Here is a 19,463-nt window from a genome sequence, read left to right on the forward strand (position 1 = left end):
AAATTAAAATCTTGCACTCTGCCATGGACCCAAGTGTGTCCCCCCGCCTTGATGTAGATGAAGAGGGGAAGGACACTGCCAGCTCAACCACCCCCTACTCTACTCCCACCACCACACCTACCCCTGAGTCACAGGTACAGTACATAGATAGATAGATAGTGAAGAACTCAACCACCCCCTATTCTACACCCACCACTACACCTACCCCTGAGTCACAGGTACAGTACATAGATAGATAGATAGTGAAGAACTCAACCACCCCCTATTCTACACCCACCACTACACCTACCCCTGAGTCACAGGTACAGTACATAGATAGATAGATAGTGAAGAGCTCATCCACCCCCTACTCTACACCCACCACTACACCTACCCCTGAGTCACAGGTACAGTACATAGATAGATAGATAGTGAAGAGCTCATCCACCCCCTACTCTACACCCACCACTACACCTACCCCTGAGTCACAGCTACTCTACAATTACATAGATATACAGTAAAACCAACAAAAAAGTATTTTTTAGGGTGTACAGCCCTTATTTCTTAATTTAAAATCAAAGTAATATATGTTCTTGTTCTCTATACAATTTTACACAAGACAAAGAAAAATGATTTAATTCTAAGAGTTTATCAATAGAGATTTTTAAAACCCAAGTTTCAGAAGATTATTTATTTTAATTTTCAATTATTTTAATTTTCAATTATTTAAATTTTCAATTACCTATAGATTAATTGTTAAATTGACATATTGATTCTATAGAATGTTTGTTAAATTGACATATTTGTGCAAGATTTTTTACTTTTCAGGGAAGAGAAACGTCAAGTAGAAAATATTTACAAGAGGATTACATTCCCCCCGCAAGTACCAGCTCACATGATCTTTCTAATACTTACTCTTGGGATAATCAACTGGCAGGTAAAAGATAACTTTTTAAAAAGGGATGCTTTTCTACAATTATGGTCGGTCTGTTTGTCCCATATGTTCGTAACGGATAGTTCTTACATAATATTAGAATAGCCCTATTAATTTTAAACTTGGCATGTAACTCCAAATTCTAAATTTTTATGAGTACCTAGTAGTTTAAAAATATTTTTTTTCCGTCGTTCTAAGGGACAAGTAGCTGTTTGTTTATTTTGAACATATTTTTGATTTTCTCTTGTTTTTAAGATAGATTGCTAGCTTTTATGGGGTTACCTTGTCTAAAAAACATTCAGTATATAACATACTTTGTATTTCTGTCTGACAGTCATTTCTAATATCTTTAGTTCACTTTGTGTCAATCCAGGACTTTTGTGCTTTGTCATTGATGGATATGCCATCCTTGTTAACCTTTGATAAATAACACTGTTGTTTAGAAATAATAATAAAAGCCGTAGCAATTTTATCTTTTCAGCTATTGATAAAGAACATAACAATAATTCCATAACGTTTTATTTTACAACCTACTAGATACATTTTGATATTTTCTAGGTACAACAACTATTAGGTTGGAGGTACCCTAACCCAAATCAATTATAAACATTTGTTGGACCTATAAGAAATTTCATTGTAAAGGAGAACCATATCGGTCCAGTGGTTATCGAGATCCTTCGCTTAACAGACAGACATCCTTGCACCATAGTTTTTTTTACATTGAATATTAGATTTACGATCTAATGTTTTGTTTAGATCAAAGTGTTTATAATTTACATTTTTAGATCCTGGATTTGTAGCGGCCCCGGTGACCGGTTTTCATCATGCTCCAGTTGCCCAGGGATGGGACAGCATCATTGTTGGCATGAAGGTAGGGTCAGGGATCTAAAGGGATAAAATAATGGCCAATAATTTGATGTACAATCTCAATGACGATACTCAAACTTTGAAACTTAACTTAATGAACCAACCAATCAAAATTCAATGTCCTCATTGTTGTTGAGCCAACGAATTAAAAGAACGTTATTATAAGGCTTTGGGGACTAGTTTTATAAACAGCCCAATGTCCCTTTCTTTCCTGAGGTAGGATGCTCTTCAAATTTTAAGGGGGCTTTAACTTTTCTTTTGGATTCAAGTTATAAGTTATATCCATTGTTATACCTCAAGATATTACCTACTTAATAAATTTTCAGTTTGGCTACCAAACCGATCTACAATGTACATCCGATGAATTATAACAGATTCTTAGCAATACCAAAAAATTATGTATAACACATCGCATTATGGCCAAGTTTCTACAAATGATTAAATAAAAGTAATGAACTTAATATTAGTTATGTTATTCTGGACCATAGGCCTTTCGGTGCCAACAAAATTGGTATTATTCTTATAATTTTTATCTTACTATGAAAAGATGTGATAAATAACTATTCCAGGTTGAAGTGGAAAATGCGGATGTAGATCCTATGCCTGGAGTCTTTACTGCGGCCTATTGGGTTGCTACAGTCCTCAGAATAGCAGGGTATAAGGTAAGGTTTTTCGTCATTTTTATGGCCCATGCGGCCTCTAAAACATTGGTCTCCTAAAAGATTGTGTTTGTCCGTTTGATTTTCCCTAGTGGAAATTTGTAAATACACTGGCAACGTTTTCATACAAACATTTTTCAGTTTGGTAAATAGAATAATATTTTTCTGAGTATAAAAAGCAAGTTGCGGAGCCGCCATATTTTGCCGGAGCTAGAGCCGTAATTTTTGTTAATAAACGGCTCCGGGTTAGCTAAAACAATGGTTTTTTATTAGTTATAATTTGGTAACCCTGTTGGGTCGTATGCAAATGCCCCTTTTATGTTTTTCAAGTCCCTTTTTATCAAAAATTTAACTTTTAAAACTTCAAAACTTAAATAAAAGTCAAAAATAGTTTTTTTTTTTATTTTAAGTCGGAGCTGGAGCCAATTTCGGAGCCGGAGCTAATGTTTTTACAGGCGGCTCCGCGGACCCGGAGCCGCACTAAAATCAAACGGCTCCGCAACGCTAAAAAGTATTCATGATGTAGCTAAAACCTAAAGAGCTAGTTAAATACATTTAAATTGGTTAGGTGAATGAGTACATACAGTTGTTAGGTAAAGTGAATGGGTTACAATCCTTAAATCACGAGGGAGTGATGGAAAGGGGGGGGGGGTGGCCGGGGGGTTGAAATGACCCTTCACTTTCAATTTTAGTTATTAAAAGAAAAAGTAAAAAAATGGATAGATGTTATTTTTTTCTGAGGTCCTTTTTCTCCTGGGAGAGTTAAGGTTCTCTTCCCGAAATTATTTATGAACCATCACTGGACCTATAGGAAGCTTTACTATAAAGGATAACCATTATATCGATATTAGCGATCTTTTGCAACACACAGACAGAGAGACATCATCATTGCATTTTTAGTTCTTTTTAGAACATAGGCCACGTACAATGGTTCTCCAATCTTCCTTGGATTTGTCACGATCAGAGGCATCTTCTATACCTAGACAGAGAGACATACTCTTACTTTTTTATGAGGATTGGATGAAAATGCAGGAGTTATAAGTTATTTTACCAAGGTATATGTTTAAATGAAATATATTTATCATTCAATTTAGGTGTTGTTGAGATATGAAGGATTTGGACAGGATGGCAGTAAAGATTTCTGGCTCAACCTGTGCTCTGATAAGGTAGAAATATACTAGCTGCTTCAGGGATCTAAATGGATAAGACAATTGCCTATAAACTGATGTACATCCCCAATGCTGATGCGCAAAATTATCCCTTCTTTAGATTACAAATAGTTGTTAGCACGTTTGGACACTCAACTTACTAAAACAATAATCAAAATTCCATAGAATTCTCCAAAGTTGTTCGGCTAACGAATAAGAAAACGTTATTATAAATTTTTGGGGACTAGGGTTATAAACAGCCCAATGTCCTCTCCCTCCCTGTAGCTACTAATACTTCCACCCAAGTCTCTGATAACTTTGGGTGTGGGATGTTATGTTACCCTTTTTAAAATATTAGAAATAACCCTAAATCCTTATAATAAAGTTTGTCTGTATGTTTGTTTGTCTGTACCGAAAGATCTCGCTAACCGCTGAACCGATCGGGTTCTTATAGGTCACGGGAAGGTTTATAACTATTTTGGGGGAGGGTACCACCATCTTCCCAAAAGATATTGCCCCTAGAAAAAAAATCGCCCCCCCCCCAATTTTTTTTACTTTTTCTTTTTATTCTAAAATAAAAAATATTAGGTTATCAAATTTAACTCCCCCCTCCCTAAGTGCCCCTACTAGAGGCCTCTAAGAGGGCGTAGTCGCTAGTATGGATATATAACTTTTCAAAAGAAAAAAGAATTGAATAGGTAGGTATATAATTTATTTGAAAACAAAAAACAAGTATTGATATAACCAAATTTAGGTACCGATTTCTATTTTCTAAGGATTCTGTATGATTTTTGTATAAATACTTTTCAAAAGAAAAAAAAGAATTGAAAATATAATCTTGATTTGAAAATCAAAAACAAGTACCTATTGTAATAACAAAATTTAGGTAACTTACAATTTCTATGGATTTTGTATGTTTTTGTATACCTAATTACTTTTCAAAAGAAAAAAGAATTAAAAATATAACTTGGATTTAAAAACAAGTATTGAAATAATCGAAGGGGACTATCCACGAACCAGAGCAAGTGATTCTAAGCATCTTCCAGCATTGACCCATAGTATTTTTTTAGTGAATATACTAGGTTTATGTTTAATATTTTTGCTTTATCGACTAAAAAGTTAGGTTTCACCATGGTTTTATATGAAAAAAACTTTGAAATGTAAAGCAATTTTTAAAGCAATATCATCAAATGCTTTGTTGAGTTCAAAGGACAAAAATAAATAACACTGCAGAAAAGCATCAAATGTTGTAAATTGCAAAATTGTGTCAAAGCTTTTAAACAACAGTTTGAACTCATCAAAACATTCAATGATATTGCACCAAACAATGCTTAACATTTTAAAGTTTTTTTCATATAAAACCATGGTGAAACCTAACTTTTTAGTCGAAAAAGTAAATATTAAACATAAACCTAGTATATTTACTAAAAAAATTTATGTGTCAATGCTGGAAGATGCCTAGAATCACTTGCTCTTGTTCGTGGATAGTCCTCTTTAGGTAACTTACAATTTCTATGGTTTTTGTATGTTTTTTTTGTAAGACAAATAGATTTAACATTTATTACCAAATTGTGGCAATGTATCTTTGGGTAAACCCGCAGGGTTAGGAACCCCTGTAGGTTTTGGGCATAGTGAAAAACTTCCTCCTCTCCCTTATTTGTAATAAATAATCTAGGTTAGTGGGGAGGAGGCTAACAGTTCTCGATAGACACTTTGAGGGAAAACACCAAAAGTTGTATTATTGAAAGGACCGATAAAGTAGCATAACTCACCACAGGATCTCAGTGTAATCATTCCTCCAGGTGGACAGCAACAACACCATTGTCTCTGTAATACACAAGATAATTTTGTCTATGAATATTCCTGTAGATAAAAATCTTAACCCCAGAAATAGTAACACTCTGGAATTATAAAGGCCTAATGAAACATATATAAAATAGCAAATAATCAAAACATAAAATACACAAATAATATATTTCTTGGTCTATTTATTATCAGTAAGAATATGAAGAGTCCACTATACTAGGTCTATTATATTGTCCTCTTATTGCACCACTTCTATGGATGGATTCTTACTCGGGTAGGACTTGGTCTATTATTAATCCTCCGGTTAGTTACCTAGGTAAAACATAAGATTACCAATCTTCACAATTATTCAGGTACATCCTGTGGGGTGGTGTGCGACCAAGGGTAAGCCCTTGATACCTCCCAAGAGTATCCAGTCCAAGTATTCAGACTGGAAAGAGTTTCTGGTGAAAAGACTGACCGGCGCCAGAACTCTGCCTATTAACTTCTATAAAGTGGTAAGTAAACAAGGATCACAACATCCATAAGTAGCGAAGTAGCACAAAAAATCAAGGATGGACAAACGGACAATGTGAGTTATAGAATAAATGTTCAGTGATTATAAATCAAAAATATTTTTTTAGAAAATCGCGAATCTTTTCAGATGTTAGGTAGGTATAATGTTCATATTTTAGTAACATTCCAACAGATCAATGGAATATATAAATTGTTCTTTGTTATACTCACAAGAAATCTTCACAAAAAAATCTGGAATAGTAGCCGAGAAAAGCAAAAGTTTACACCCAAAGTCATGCAGACTGACTGACGGATAGACAGACAAATAGTGTGAAGGAGTTTGTTTCAGAGATCTAAAGGGATAAGACAATAGCTGATAAATTGATGTACACCCCCAATGATGACACAAAATTACCCCTTCTGTTTAGATTAAAATTCGTGGTTGAAACGTTTGAACACTCAACTTGATTAACCAACCAATCAAAATTAAGTAAACGTCCCCAAAGTTGTTAAGCCAACGAATAAGAAAATTATTATTGTAAAACTTTAGTGTAATATATTGCCCCTTCTCCTTCTGAGTTTGTTTTCTTTATACAACTACAACTTAAACTATAAAAATCATAGGAGGTTGTTGATGTTTAAGGTTTGGGAGAGTGTATCCTCCGCCTTCAAGAAGGGGATGAAACTCGAGGTCGTGGACAAAATGAGAATAAGCCAGGTAAATAATATTCCAGCATGGCTTTCAAACCGATAATATCTGTTGGATTAGAACCGGTTCTCAGCCACACTGAAAAATCATATATAGAATCCTATTACAGACAATTTTCCATAGATATTAAAATAAAAATCATAAGATTAATACTTTAGATTAAGATTATTGATTGAAAAGTTTAGACACTGCTAGTTTGAAGTGAACCTTATAAAAAAATTATAGCCAACGAATGAGAGAAAGTATTTATAAAACATTGGGTACCTGTATAATTTGTAATCCCTCTCTTCCTGGCTTTAATATTGTTATTTTAGGTCAGAGTTGCAACGGTGGTGGACGTTACTGGGAGAAGGCTACAACTTTCATATGATGATTCTTAATCTTGTTATTTTAGGTCAGAGTTGCAAAGGTGGTGGAAGTATCTGGGAGAAGGCTACAACTTTCATACGATGATTCTTAATCTTGTTACTTTAGGTCAGAGTTGCAACGGTGGTGGACGTTACTGGGAGAAGGCTACAACTTTCATATGATGATTCTAATGGGGGAGAAGGTGAGATAAGGGATAGTTACATAAAGTGCATTTAACAAGTTTGGGTACTTGGGAGTAGTAACCTTCAAATGTTTTTGTAGAATATCATGATAAATATAGGTTAGAATTGAAGAAAATTGAAAGAAAAATTAACTTTTATCAGGCGGTTTTTGTGTTATATCCTAAAATCTGGAACTAAAAATTAATCTTCCCTGGACCTATTAGTTGCTTCACTGTAAAGGAGAACTATATCTGTTCAGTGGTTAGCGAGATCCTTAGTAACTCTCACACACACAAACATCCTGTTACTTTTATATAGGAGTTTCCTTTTCAGTGAAGCTTATTTTAAGTCTAGGGAAAATTTCTAAATATATCCCAAGAGAATTTGCGCTAGAAAAAAATACCCTCACCCCCCAAATTTTTTTTCTTTTTCTTTTAAACACTAAAATTGTACCTAAGAGGTAGCCACTAGATATTAAAGTAAAAGAATAGAGGGGGATCAAGTTATATGTAACTGTACCCTAGAGGTGGGGACCCTGTGCCGACTTCAAGTAGGGTTTTTGAATATCAGCCAATAACAACGTAAATATTAACACAGCCAAGTCGCTGCAAAAGAGCAGAAAGCAGTTTGCTAGCAGACGAAAAAGGTCCCAAAGAAAGGGGCCAGATAGTTGTCTGGGTTATACATCTATACGTATTACATTTGATTTATTAAGCTAGCAAGAGATTATAATTCTGGAAAATTACTATAATAGATAATAAATATTTTTGATTATTATTCACTAGCAAAATATGACGCAGATTTCATATTTCTATTTACCACTTTTTGAATCGCAAAAAAAAACATCCAAAAAGCTCTTAAATAATATTAAATAACCTAAACCAAAAAGTTATCCCTTCTCTCCCCTTTTTCTTTTAGTGGTGGGGGGGAGGAGGGTAGAGAATTTTTTGTCAAGAAAGGTTTCGCCACCCCTCTCCCGCCAAGTAGCTAAAAAACTTCTCTAACAAATGGTAGAACGATTGGTCATACTGACTGTTCACTAAACCTTATCTGACTTACATAGTAATACATACATACACACTTACATCCAGTTACTTTAGTATATAGTTTAAGTATGTTGATATGGGACTATACCTTTGAAAATCAGAGAGAGGAACTTTGGGCTGTCTCCAAAGTTATATGATAAAGTTCTTTATTCGTTGGCTCAAAAACTTTGGGGACCTTAGTTCATTAATAAGAGTCTTCAAACGTTTCCAACTAAATTTTAATCAACACAAGGGGTAATTTTTTTGTATCATCATTGGAGATGAACATCAATTTATTGGCCATTGTCTTATCCATTTAGATCTTAGTCTGAAAATACATATTGCAGGTTTCTGGTGCCACGAGGAAAGTCCGCTGATCCACCCGGTAGGATGGGCCAGGAGGGTGGGACATCAGATTGCCGCCACTTCAGAATATCATGACAGGTACCTAGACTGTTTTAATTTTAAATCACTTGGCCAATAATTTTTAGTAGCTGAGCTACTATTAAACTAAAGTTTGTCTGTTCGAAGATCTAAGACTTCCTACGCAGTTATTCTAAGCGTACAATCAACTGTTTTATGTTTAAAGGAGCGGCTACGCCCTTAAATGAATATGGACTTATTTTTACAAAGCAGTTTCCTTTAAATCGCATAACAACCAAAAGGAAACTTTGTGCAAAATAAAACACGTATTTTTATCGTTAGTTTAGGACAGGTTAGGTTAAGTTAATGTAAGAAAATCCCTGCAGGGATAGCACCCCGTGGGGATAATATTGTTAGTTCGTTGATAGTGTAAAACACAGGGATATGATTTTCCTTTTTTTTTGTAGATGCTTGATGGAAAACTTCCTTGAGACAGACACCACACCGGACATGTTTCCAGAATATCCTCTTCCACAAACCAACTTCACTGTGGGCATGAAGATTGAGGCTGTGGACCCACTTAACCTTGCCACAATCTGTGTGGCTACTGTTATGAAGGTATTGACTACTGAACCCTTTGGAATTGGTGGGGGGGGGGGGGGGGATTATTTCTTATTCTCTGTGTGTGTGAAAGTTAGAGGGATATAAAATAAATCTGACTAAAATCTGGTGATTTGGGCTCTTGACCCACTTAACCTTGCCACAATCTGCTTGGCTAGTCTTATTAGGGAGGGAGTTGACATTGGGTTGTTTATTACACTAATCCCTTATAATTTTTATCAGTTTTCTTCTTATTCATTGTTTTGACAACTTTGGAGACTTTTGATTGGTTGGTTCATGAAGTTGAGTATCCAAACGTTTTAGGCACTAATTGTAATCTACGGAAGGGGGTAATTTTGTGTAACATCATTAGGGATGTTAAAAAATTTATCAACTTATCCCTTGAGATAACTGACTGATATGAAGGTGTTGGCTTCTTAACTCTAAAAGATTAATGGCGGAGTTTGCTGTTTCTTTAATGTTTAACTAGCGGCTACGCCCCTAGAGGCCTCTAGTGGCACTTTAAATGCTTCTTTATATTAAAAATATGGCTATTTTACGTTTGACGTTTCTAAAATCGAAAAATTAAAAAAAAATTAATTTCTCCAGGGAGGGTAGTGGTACCCTCCCCCAAAATAGTTATAAACCTTCCCAGGACATATGAGAATCTACCCTGTTAAGGAGAACCCGATCGGTTCAGTGGTTAGCGAGATCCTTAGGTACAAACACACAAACACACAAACATCCTGTTACTTTAGTATAAGGATACTCTCTAACTTGATTTATAGAGTTCAGAAAGCTCTCTTTAATTAACGAACAAATAACAACACACCCCAATTTATAAATATATTTCCTGTATGGCTTCGAAACCGATTAATATCCGCTGGATTAGAACCGCTTCTCAGCCATACTAAAAAAATTTGTTTACCATCGTATTACAACCAAATTTCTACGAATATTTAAATTAAAATCCTAAAATTAATACTAGTTTTGTTTGCCTGGGTCTAATAAAACTGGTTTCATATTTTTTTATATCCGCGGAAAGCTGTCTATAATACGATGCGATAAATAACTATTATATCACTATTAAGGTTCTGAGATTTGGCTACATTATGATTCGGATAGATGGATATGAGAAGGACCCGACAGGGGGAGACTGGTTCTGCTATCACACATCCTCTCCATTCATCTTTCCCCCGGGCTTCTGTGACAGGAATAATATCAAATTGAAGGTAATTTTGGGGGGCTTTCCAGTACTGGCTCCGAAACCGATTAACATCCTGTGGATTAAACCCGTTTCTCAAGGAGTGGATACAAAACAACGAAAGTTACAAAACAGCGAAATTACAAAACAGCGAATGTTACAAAACAGCGAAATTACAAAATAGCGAATGTTACAAAAAGGTGAAATTACAAAACAGTGAAAAAACAGCGAAAAACAGCGAAAAATAATATACTATGAATAGGACTTATTAAAAAAATCTACTATCAAAAAAAGAATGTTCCAAATTAAGAAAATCTTCAAATTTTTGTAATTTTATATAAAGAATAACGAACCAGTTCATCTACTCAGTGATCCGTGGGTTTATGAATGAGGAGGATGCCCTGGCTCGCTCCAAGTTTCCAAAGCTATAAGCCAGAAAACATAAGGAGTTCCTTTTAGGAAACCGTGACACTGTTTGCAATTCACTTGTTTTTTTTATTTTTGTTTTAGGATTCATAAATTGTTCATGAATTCAATTCAATAAAGAAATACCTACATAGTTTTATTTTTGTAACAGTCGATGTTTTGTAAATTCGCTGTTTTGTAACATTCGCTGTTTTGTATCCACTCCATTTCTCAGCAATACTGAAAAATTATGTAGGTAGGGTAGTGCGGGGTTATTCCGGTCAATTTTTTGCTTCAACTTAAAAAAAAATATACTTCCCAAAAACTTTTTCCGGTTTTTAAGAGTGCAAATGAACGATATGGCAATAACGAAGAAGCCTGTCTTGGTCCCGTTAAGATCTCGCAACTAGAAGTCGGTCAAAAATCGGTTTTAAGGGCGGCGGTTGGCCTATACCGGAATAACCCCACCGGTGGGGCTATTTCGGTCAGTTGACTTTGGGGGGGTGGAACACCCCCTTAAAATATTTTTTTTTAACATTTTAAACTATGAGTAGAAAGCTGAGGTCATTAGCTTTCTAACGGTACTAGTCGCATGCAGATCAGAAAATTTTTTGACCACATTTTGCCCATTTTAAAAAGTCGGTAAAATCGCAAAAAAAACATCGATTTTTTTCATGCAAACTTTTAAAAAAAATCATACTTTTTATTATATGATTTGGTTTTTTTAAGCTTTATACATAAATTAGAGGCAATTTCTGATTCGCAGGTCTTGGAATTTCTTGAAAAAAGTGATTTTTTCCCAAAAAATTTTTAATCTTAAAAATCCTGCCAGTTTTGACAGCAGTTTTTGATACATTTTTTCTTGTCTCAAATTGGCTAGGATTGACCTACAAGGGTGGTTAAGGTGTCTAAAGATGCAAAATTACATGCCTGACAATTAACTCAACATGATATGGGGCCTAACTCTAATATTTCAACACATTTTATGCAACAGGAATTTTGAAAATGCAAAATCTTGAATATGTACTCTAAATCTTGGAGATAGAACCCATATCCTGGGGAGTTTTTGTTAGGACATGCAAAGAACTTTCTATAGACACCTTAAACACCTTTCTAGCTTAATCCTAGCCGATTTGACATAAAAAATCCAAACCGCGCAAAAATCTCGAACACCCTCTTATACGAAAAAGATGCAAGGGTTTCATATGGAATTTTAAATCTTCTAGCAGTCTTTCTAATAGACATACCCCTTCTTACATGAGCCAATGCAGCTGATACATCTTCAGGAAAATATTTAAGGCGTTCCTTTGGGTGATATACTCTTCCCATTACTATAAAAATGTGTCTAAAAAATTTTTAATGTCTTTACAAATTGAAAAGCTTAGGCAACAAAACATGACATAATACAAGCAGTAAAATGACTAATAATGTACATCACACAACAGGCAAGGCAATGATTAAAGCTTAGGTCATGCATTTAGGTTGTTTATGCTTCCAGATCACCTAAATAAAACATTAGGGTATTATACTGTTATAAATACAGTAATAAAAAAAAGTTAAAAAGTGACCGGAATAGACCCTTTTTTGAGACGGAAAAAAAATTATGAAAAAATCAAGTTAGAACAACGCCTCCAATTGCAAACGATAAATGAATGCCATATCTTTCATTTTACAAAAACCCGGGGGTCAATAGGACTTACCATTTTTTCACAATTTTAGATTGAACATGGCCTATTTTGAAATTTTTTTTTTTGCAAATTTTTTTGCAACTTTTTGAGGGCAAAAGAATCATAGAAGGAGTGATCTGACAAAAATTTGCTGAAGTAAGAAATGAAAGTATAGGCAATAAACTACAACTTTGCTTTTCTGAAGATCTCTCGCAAACGTTTAGAACACCGTTAAAAAACGGTTTTAAAAAGTTGGTCGAGTGACCGGAATTAGACCCCCCTACCGCATTAACCCCGCATTACCCTATTCTATTGTATCCAGTTTTCTATATAAATAAAAATGTACAATCATAAAATTAAAACCAGTTTTTTTTAGCCCGTGCCTTCGGAATCGGCATCTCGGGGATAAAAAACAGGTTTTAATCTTATAAATAATTGTATATTTTTATATCCGTGGAAAGCTATTCATAATACGATGCGAGAATTATCTATTATAGACGTTCTATGTAGTTTGTATTTCTGTTCATGAAAGGACAGTATTTTTTTCATACAAAAAAGGCATTAGGTAGTTTTCATGAAAACTGTTCTTGTTGATTTTTAATGCAATTATCTTATCTTTGTTTAATCTTCAAAACAAATGTGTTGCAGGTTCCAGCAGGATATGAGGGAAACTTTACCTGGATTTCTTACCTCCAGAAGACTAAGAGCGAGGCCGCTGGTCTGGAACTTTTCCCTACCAGAGAAAACCATAAGCATGGGTTTAAGGTTAGTTGAATTTAAATGAATGGGTCACAATGGAATTATTTTTTTTAAATAGGAGGATGTTTGTCTGTCTGAGTAGTTTAAAATCTCGTGACATTAATATTTATAGTAGGGGGAATGCCGAAAAAAGACGCATCTCATTACTATGTACAGTTAAAACTTACATACAAAGGTTGTGCAACCAAAGATTTGGGCTTTACTTAACCTAATTCCCCGATTATTTGGGGAAAAAAAGATAGATTGGCTTCCCTTAGTTATCAATGGTTGTTCAAACTTTGACGTTAAAGTAACATAGACCAGGAAAATAAAGGTAAAGCTAAATAGATGTACATCCCCAATAGTGATACACAAATTTCCATCTTCTGTAGATTACAATTATTGGTTGAAACGTTTGGGGACTAGTGTAATAAGCAGCCCAATGACTGACCCCTTCCTCCCTGAGTTTCTAGTGATGTAAGACTAACACTATTTGTATTCAGGCTGGTATGAAAGTGGAGTGTACAGATTTGATGGATCCCAGGCTTGTTTGTGTCAGTACAGTCTCCAGAGTTGTCGGACATCTACTCAAGGTAAACATTTCAAATTAATGGTTGAAAAGTTTGGACACCACTAGTTTGACACCAACAAATCAAAATTCAATGAAGGTACCCAAAGTTTTGTAGTTTATGAATAAGAGAACATTTTTATTAAACTCTGGGCCTATCTTTCTGACATTCGCTCAATTATTGAATTCCTAGATTATAACTTAGACTTAGTTAGCTTATTTGGGTTAACAGGTAGGGAGGAGACATCGGACAAAAATACACCGATACATAAAGTTATAGGTATAACCCCGTTATCTTATTCGTTGGCTTGAAAAACTTAAAAATACTACAATAAATTGTGATTTGTTAGTAAGTTCCAAACTAGTATTTTCCAAACTTGTCAACCAATGATATTAATCTACAGAAGGGGGTAGGGTAAAGCGGGGCGATCTAGGTTTTGAGGTGAAGTCGGTATTTTTTTGACCACCTTCATTAAATGACATTTTTCTCCATGTTCTAATCGACTGACAGAAAAAAAAACATAAATTCAAATTTGTTCCTAATTAAATTGCCTACAAAAAAATTTTGTGAGATGAATTTTTAGGGTACTTATTGGGTCTTAAAGTCGGACGACAAAAATTTTTTTTCTCGATTTTTTTGCTTCGGTCGGAAAACGGTAAGTTGGACAAAAACTGGTAAGAGCTAGAGCTTAGACGTCTTCAGGGGACTTATTAAGAATCTAATAGGCTATCCATTTCCGTTTAAAACTTTAAAAAAGCTTGTATAGTTTTTTCTTAAATCGACTAAAAGTGAAGCGGGGCGAATTCGGTTTTTTCACTTTTTATACTAACTTTTTCAATTTTATATAAAAAAGTCAAATTTCTCGTACTTAGAAAAAATTTATTTTTTTTGTAGAAAAAATTGTCCGATCTTCATAATTTTTTTTGTGAATGCTCTTTATTACATTTAGCAACTTTAACCTTTAGGGCATGCTGTAATTAAATCACTATGTCATAGGTTTTTTGAAGCTGGAAAATCGACCACAGATTTTGCCAAACTTTTCTCTTTTTTTCAACTTGATTTTTTTAGGAAATTTTGCTAGTAGAACTAATTTTTTTTTGACCAAATCTATTCAAAATTGCCTGAATTTTAAGGATCAGGCCTTTAAAGTCATAAAAAGTTATTTTTTCTAGTAGTATTTTTATGTTTTTTATCAAAAAAATTTTCGAAAAAAAAGTCCAATTTCGCGTACTTAGGAAAAATTATTTTTTTTTGGTAGAAAAAATTGACCTATCTTAATAAAATTTTTTGTGCATACTCTTTATTACATTTAGCAACTTTTACCTTTTGGGCATGCTGTAATAAAATCAATACGTCATCGATTTTTTGAAGCTTGAAAATGCCCTACCGACATCGCCTCAAGGCGGGGCGAAGTCGGTGCCGTTTTAGAGATCAATTTTGACAAACTTCCCAATGTCCTAGGTTTACGTCCCTTTAGGACCTGATCGACTTTTCCGAGATCTTTCTACTGGTCTTGGTCCCATTTTAAAAAAATAATTTTTATGATTTGCAGGTTCAAAAAACCAAAAAAAAGACCGAGTTCGCCCCGCTTTACCCTAACTTTGTTTACTATCATTTAGAGTAATTATCGTCTGTCTTTTTCCTTTGAATTCATGATTGTGGTTATCACCGCGCGAAAACGCCGATATTTTTACATCAAACTAAATTTGTGCTATTTAATCTATTCAATATTAAATCCATCACCTAGGATCTTATGATATGCTTTTAGTAGCGAAGCTACTCTATAATTCCAATTGCCTGTCCAACTGTCCGTAAGACATAAATTGGGAGAAACGTGATTTTTTCGTCTTTTATTAAGATAGAAGGTTGAAACTGCTTGTAAACATTCTAATCATCATGGATCATAATTAACTATAGATTATAGATAGCGCTCGGACTACTTTTAAGCAGGATTTTGGCTTTTTAAAAAAAAAATTTTCACATTTGTTTTAGGTTCATTTTGATGGCTGGGATGAAGATTATGATCAATGGATGGATTCTAACAGTGTTGATATTTATCCAGTTGGATGGTAAGTTTTTACTAGTCAAGTCTAGCCCTCCTAAAGGCCTTTAGGGGCATTTAAGGAGGGGGGGGGGGGGGCGACCCAACACTTTCAATTTTACTTTTAATCAAAAAAGAATTTTTTGATTGAGAGGTATAGTGTAAAAGAGAACCATATAAGCAAGAACATTCGCTAGTGCTACAAGGAAAAACCCAATCGGTTTAGAAGTTATTGAGATCTTAAGCTTCAGATAAAAAAAAACTTACTACTTAATATAATACAGGGTGTTTCAATGGAAACCTCTTTTTAAAATCTTAATTATGCATAGAAAATAAAACAATTATACAAAGTGCTATATATATCTGGAAAACCTATTCTGGGACATTTATGTTTCAAATATTCAAAAATAATTTTTCAACAAATTATGCCTTAAAAACCGGTTTTCCAAAGGTCTTATTAATTTTTAAAGATTTACAGATTTAAAGGTTGTGGAAAAATGCGCACGTTTTTAAAATTTAAATAGCGAGTCTTGTATTGATAGTAGAAAAACGTTATGCATGCCGTTAGAATCGTCATAAACTCTAGTTTTTGGAAATATAAGTACTATTTTTGTGCTATTTGTAGTTTAGGAGCTACGTTGAAAAATGTGAGAAAGGTTGAAAAGTTTTAAGTAAGTTGGGACATTTTACCACGTAGCTTCTATACTATACGAAGCACTGGAATGGTTTTTATATATCCAAAAACTAGAGTTTATGACGATTCTAACGGCATGCATAACGTTTTTCTACTATTAATACAAGACGCGCAATTTGAATTTTGAAAACGTGCACATTTTTTCCACAATCTTTAAAACCGTAAATTTTCAAAAAAAGGCCTTTGAAAACTGGTTTTTAAGGCATAATTTGTTGAAAAAATCTTATTTGAAACATAAATGTCCCAGAATAGGTTTTCCAGATATATAAAGCCTTTTGTATAATTGTTTTATTTTCTATGGATAATTAAGATTTTTAAAAAGACATTTCTATTGAAACACCCTGTAGGATATACATGTTTATTGTGACTGTTAGCTCGATCAATAATATGTTGAAACAACAAAAATATAGACTTAATCCTCCATTTGTAGGTGTGAATTAGTTGGCCACAGATTGGAAGGTCCCAGGATGCAAATTCCCCTGAAGAAAGATCGCAAACGCAAAACTGGTGGCGCAGCCCCCAAAAAGAATGGCGGCAGAGTCGCTAAAAAAAGAAATCTTACAGGTATTATCAGGGTTCTAAAGGGATATGACAGTGGCCGATAAATTAATGTACATCCACAATGAGTATATGTACAAAAAATTATCATTTCAGAAGATTTCAATGTAAGATTGAAAGGTTTGAACACTCAACTTAATAAACCAACAAATCAAAATTAACCATAAGTACCCAAAGTTGTCCAATTAGAAGACTTTGGGGACAAGTGTAATAAGCAGCCCATTGTTCCCTCTCTCTCTGGCTATAATTCTCATTAAGTAGCAACAGGATTTTTGTATGTCTGTCTGTACCGATGGATCTCGCTAACCGCTGAACCATCAGTACTGGCCTGTACATAGTAGCTTCTCATATGTCCTTTCCTGAGAAGGTTTGTAACTATTTTGAGTGAATAAGGGTAACTCCATCCCTCCCAAGAAGTCACTTTTAGAATGAAATACATTTACTTTTTCTATTTCAAACTAAAATTGTTAATGGGAGAGAGTCGAACCCCCCCACCCCCTCCCCACTTTACCTGTTCTTTTATCAAGTTCTTATTTATTTGTGTAGGATCTGATAATGGAGGTGTTGGTAATAATGAGGGAGAAGAGGAAGATTTGGTCTCCAGAAGTCCCACCCCAACTCCTCCAGTTAACAACCAGGTAAGTTGCTAAACAGTAATTTGACTGTTGTTGAAAAGTTCAAGCAAAATAATATTGTGCCAATTTTTAAAATTTTCACTTGTTACTTTTTGAGAAAGGGAACTATCCAAGAACGAGAGCAAGTGATTCTAAGAAGCACCTTCAAGCGTTGATCCATAGTATTCTTTTAGTGAATATACTAGGTTTATGTTTAATACCTATTTGGTTTATCAACTAAAAAGTTGGGTTTTACCATGATTTTATACCTATTAAAAAAACTTTGAAATGTAAATTGTTTTTTTTTTGAAGCAATTTCATCAAATGCTTTGTTGAGTTCAAAGGACAAAATAAAATAACACGGCAAAAAAGCATTAAATGCTGTTAATTGCAAAAGTACTTAAATTAAACTGTTTACAATATTACAAGTTACCAACCCTTTTTCTAAACATACATTTTTTAAGCAAAATAATATACTTTTGTTTCAAAGCTTTTAAAAAACAGTTTGAACTCATCAAAACATTTGATGATTTTGAACCAAATAATGATTTACTTTTCAAAGTTTTTTCATATAAAACCATGGTGAAACCTAACTATTTAATCGATAAACCAAATATTAAACATAAACCTAGTATATTTACTAAAAAAAATACTATGGATCAATGCTGTAAGGTGCTTAGAATCACTTGCTCTTGTTCGTGGATAATTCCCTTTGAGAAGTTAAGGTGTAAATATTTTTGGCCACACTAGGAGTTACCACTCAAGCTTGCATAGAAAAGAAAAAAGAATTATATTACTATGTCGTGATTTTACACTTTTATACTTGCTCCAAATATTCAAGTGTTGTTTTTTTTGGGGACAAAAAATAATCAAAACTTTTAAAATTTAGCTTCAATCTGCAAATTAATTAGGTACATTTTGATTTCTTGTAGTAGTCATGTGATGTTATATTTGTTAAGACAAACAACAATGACGTACAGACAACCCCACCAGCAGCAGCAGCAATTAAAAATGGCGGCCCTCCTGTCGCACCCCCAACTCTCCAACCACAAACTCTTCCCCTCCTAGCTCCACCACAACCACCAGCTGTGCCAACACCGGAATCAGCCGATCTAAACAAAAATGGCGCCAAAATTGAAGACGACATTATTAAAAATGCGGGAGATGAATCAGCTGATGTGAGCATGAAGGGGGTGGAGGAGATGGAAGAGGAAAAGGTTGAGGAGGAGGATGAAAAAGAGTTTTTTATCCCAAAGCTTTTGGATGCCGCAGGTTAGATTTTGTTTGCCATACCTCAAGTTTTCAGGAAGGAAGAGGACAATGGCCACTAAGTACTAATTACACTAATCCCCAAAGTTATATAGTAAAGTTTTCTTATTCGTTGGCTCAATAAGTCAATAACTTTGGGGACTTTTAGTTTAGTGATCAAACGTTCACTAATTGTAATCGACAAAAAGGGTTAATTTGTGTATCATAATTAGAGATACACATCAATTTATATGCCATTGTCTTACCCCTTTAGATACCTGAAAGTTTTAAGTAATTTTATTTAAAATCTAAATAAGAATGCCAATGAAAATCGATAAAAACAGACAGACAACTTGACACGAAAATTCAGAGGCCTTTCATTTCATAATTTTTATAATTGTACTGGACAGACAAAAAGATGTTTAATTTGGTCATTGTAGTCTTTATATTCATTCATACTATCTAGGCAACAAGACCATAATACCTCGTGAGCACGTGTTGGATGTGTTGAACTGGAGGCCAAGCCACGTGATCCAGTTCCTGGAGATTAATGAGTGCTCCAACCTTGTACCTGCCTTCAAGGAGAAGGGAATAAATGGTGTGTATTAAT

At 34.3% G+C, this 19,463-nt stretch overlaps 1 protein-coding gene across 6 annotated transcripts in view; it reads left to right on the forward strand.

Annotated features, from left to right (window-relative positions):
- The window catches only part of Sfmbt (Scm-related gene containing four mbt domains), a 25,894-nt gene continuing 6,431 nt past the window's right edge, over positions 1-19,463 (forward strand). For 5 of the 6 annotated variants that reach the window (XM_080179013.1, XM_080179010.1, XM_080179008.1 and 2 more), the window contains exons 1-18: positions 1-134; positions 808-916; positions 1,699-1,784; positions 2,350-2,442; positions 3,534-3,605; positions 5,747-5,888; positions 6,521-6,606; positions 7,072-7,147; positions 8,500-8,596; positions 8,983-9,133; positions 10,207-10,347; positions 13,040-13,156; positions 13,633-13,722; positions 15,691-15,767; positions 16,864-16,997; positions 17,538-17,629; positions 18,565-18,877; positions 19,320-19,451. In XM_080179013.1, coding sequence (XP_080035139.1) covers positions 24-134; positions 808-916; positions 1,699-1,784; positions 2,350-2,442; positions 3,534-3,605; positions 5,747-5,888; positions 6,521-6,606; positions 7,072-7,147; positions 8,500-8,596; positions 8,983-9,133; positions 10,207-10,347; positions 13,040-13,156; positions 13,633-13,722; positions 15,691-15,767; positions 16,864-16,997; positions 17,538-17,629; positions 18,565-18,877; positions 19,320-19,451 — 2,119 coding nt within the window. In that variant the 5' untranslated portion in view covers positions 1-23. Of the gene's footprint in view, positions 135-807; positions 917-1,698; positions 1,785-2,349; positions 2,443-3,533; positions 3,606-5,746; positions 5,891-6,520; positions 6,607-7,071; positions 7,148-8,499; positions 8,597-8,982; positions 9,134-10,206; positions 10,348-13,039; positions 13,157-13,632; positions 13,723-15,690; positions 15,768-16,863; positions 16,998-17,537; positions 17,630-18,564; positions 18,878-19,319; positions 19,452-19,463 lie in introns of all 6 variants that reach the window. The other variant, XM_080179009.1, reaches the window with a different exon arrangement.

This window comes from Acartia tonsa, chromosome 12 (genome assembly GCF_053477335.1).
Source record: "Acartia tonsa isolate MP-2025a chromosome 12, ASM5347733v1, whole genome shotgun sequence".
In the NCBI taxonomy this organism is placed as follows: domain Eukaryota; kingdom Metazoa; phylum Arthropoda; class Copepoda; order Calanoida; family Acartiidae; genus Acartia; species Acartia tonsa.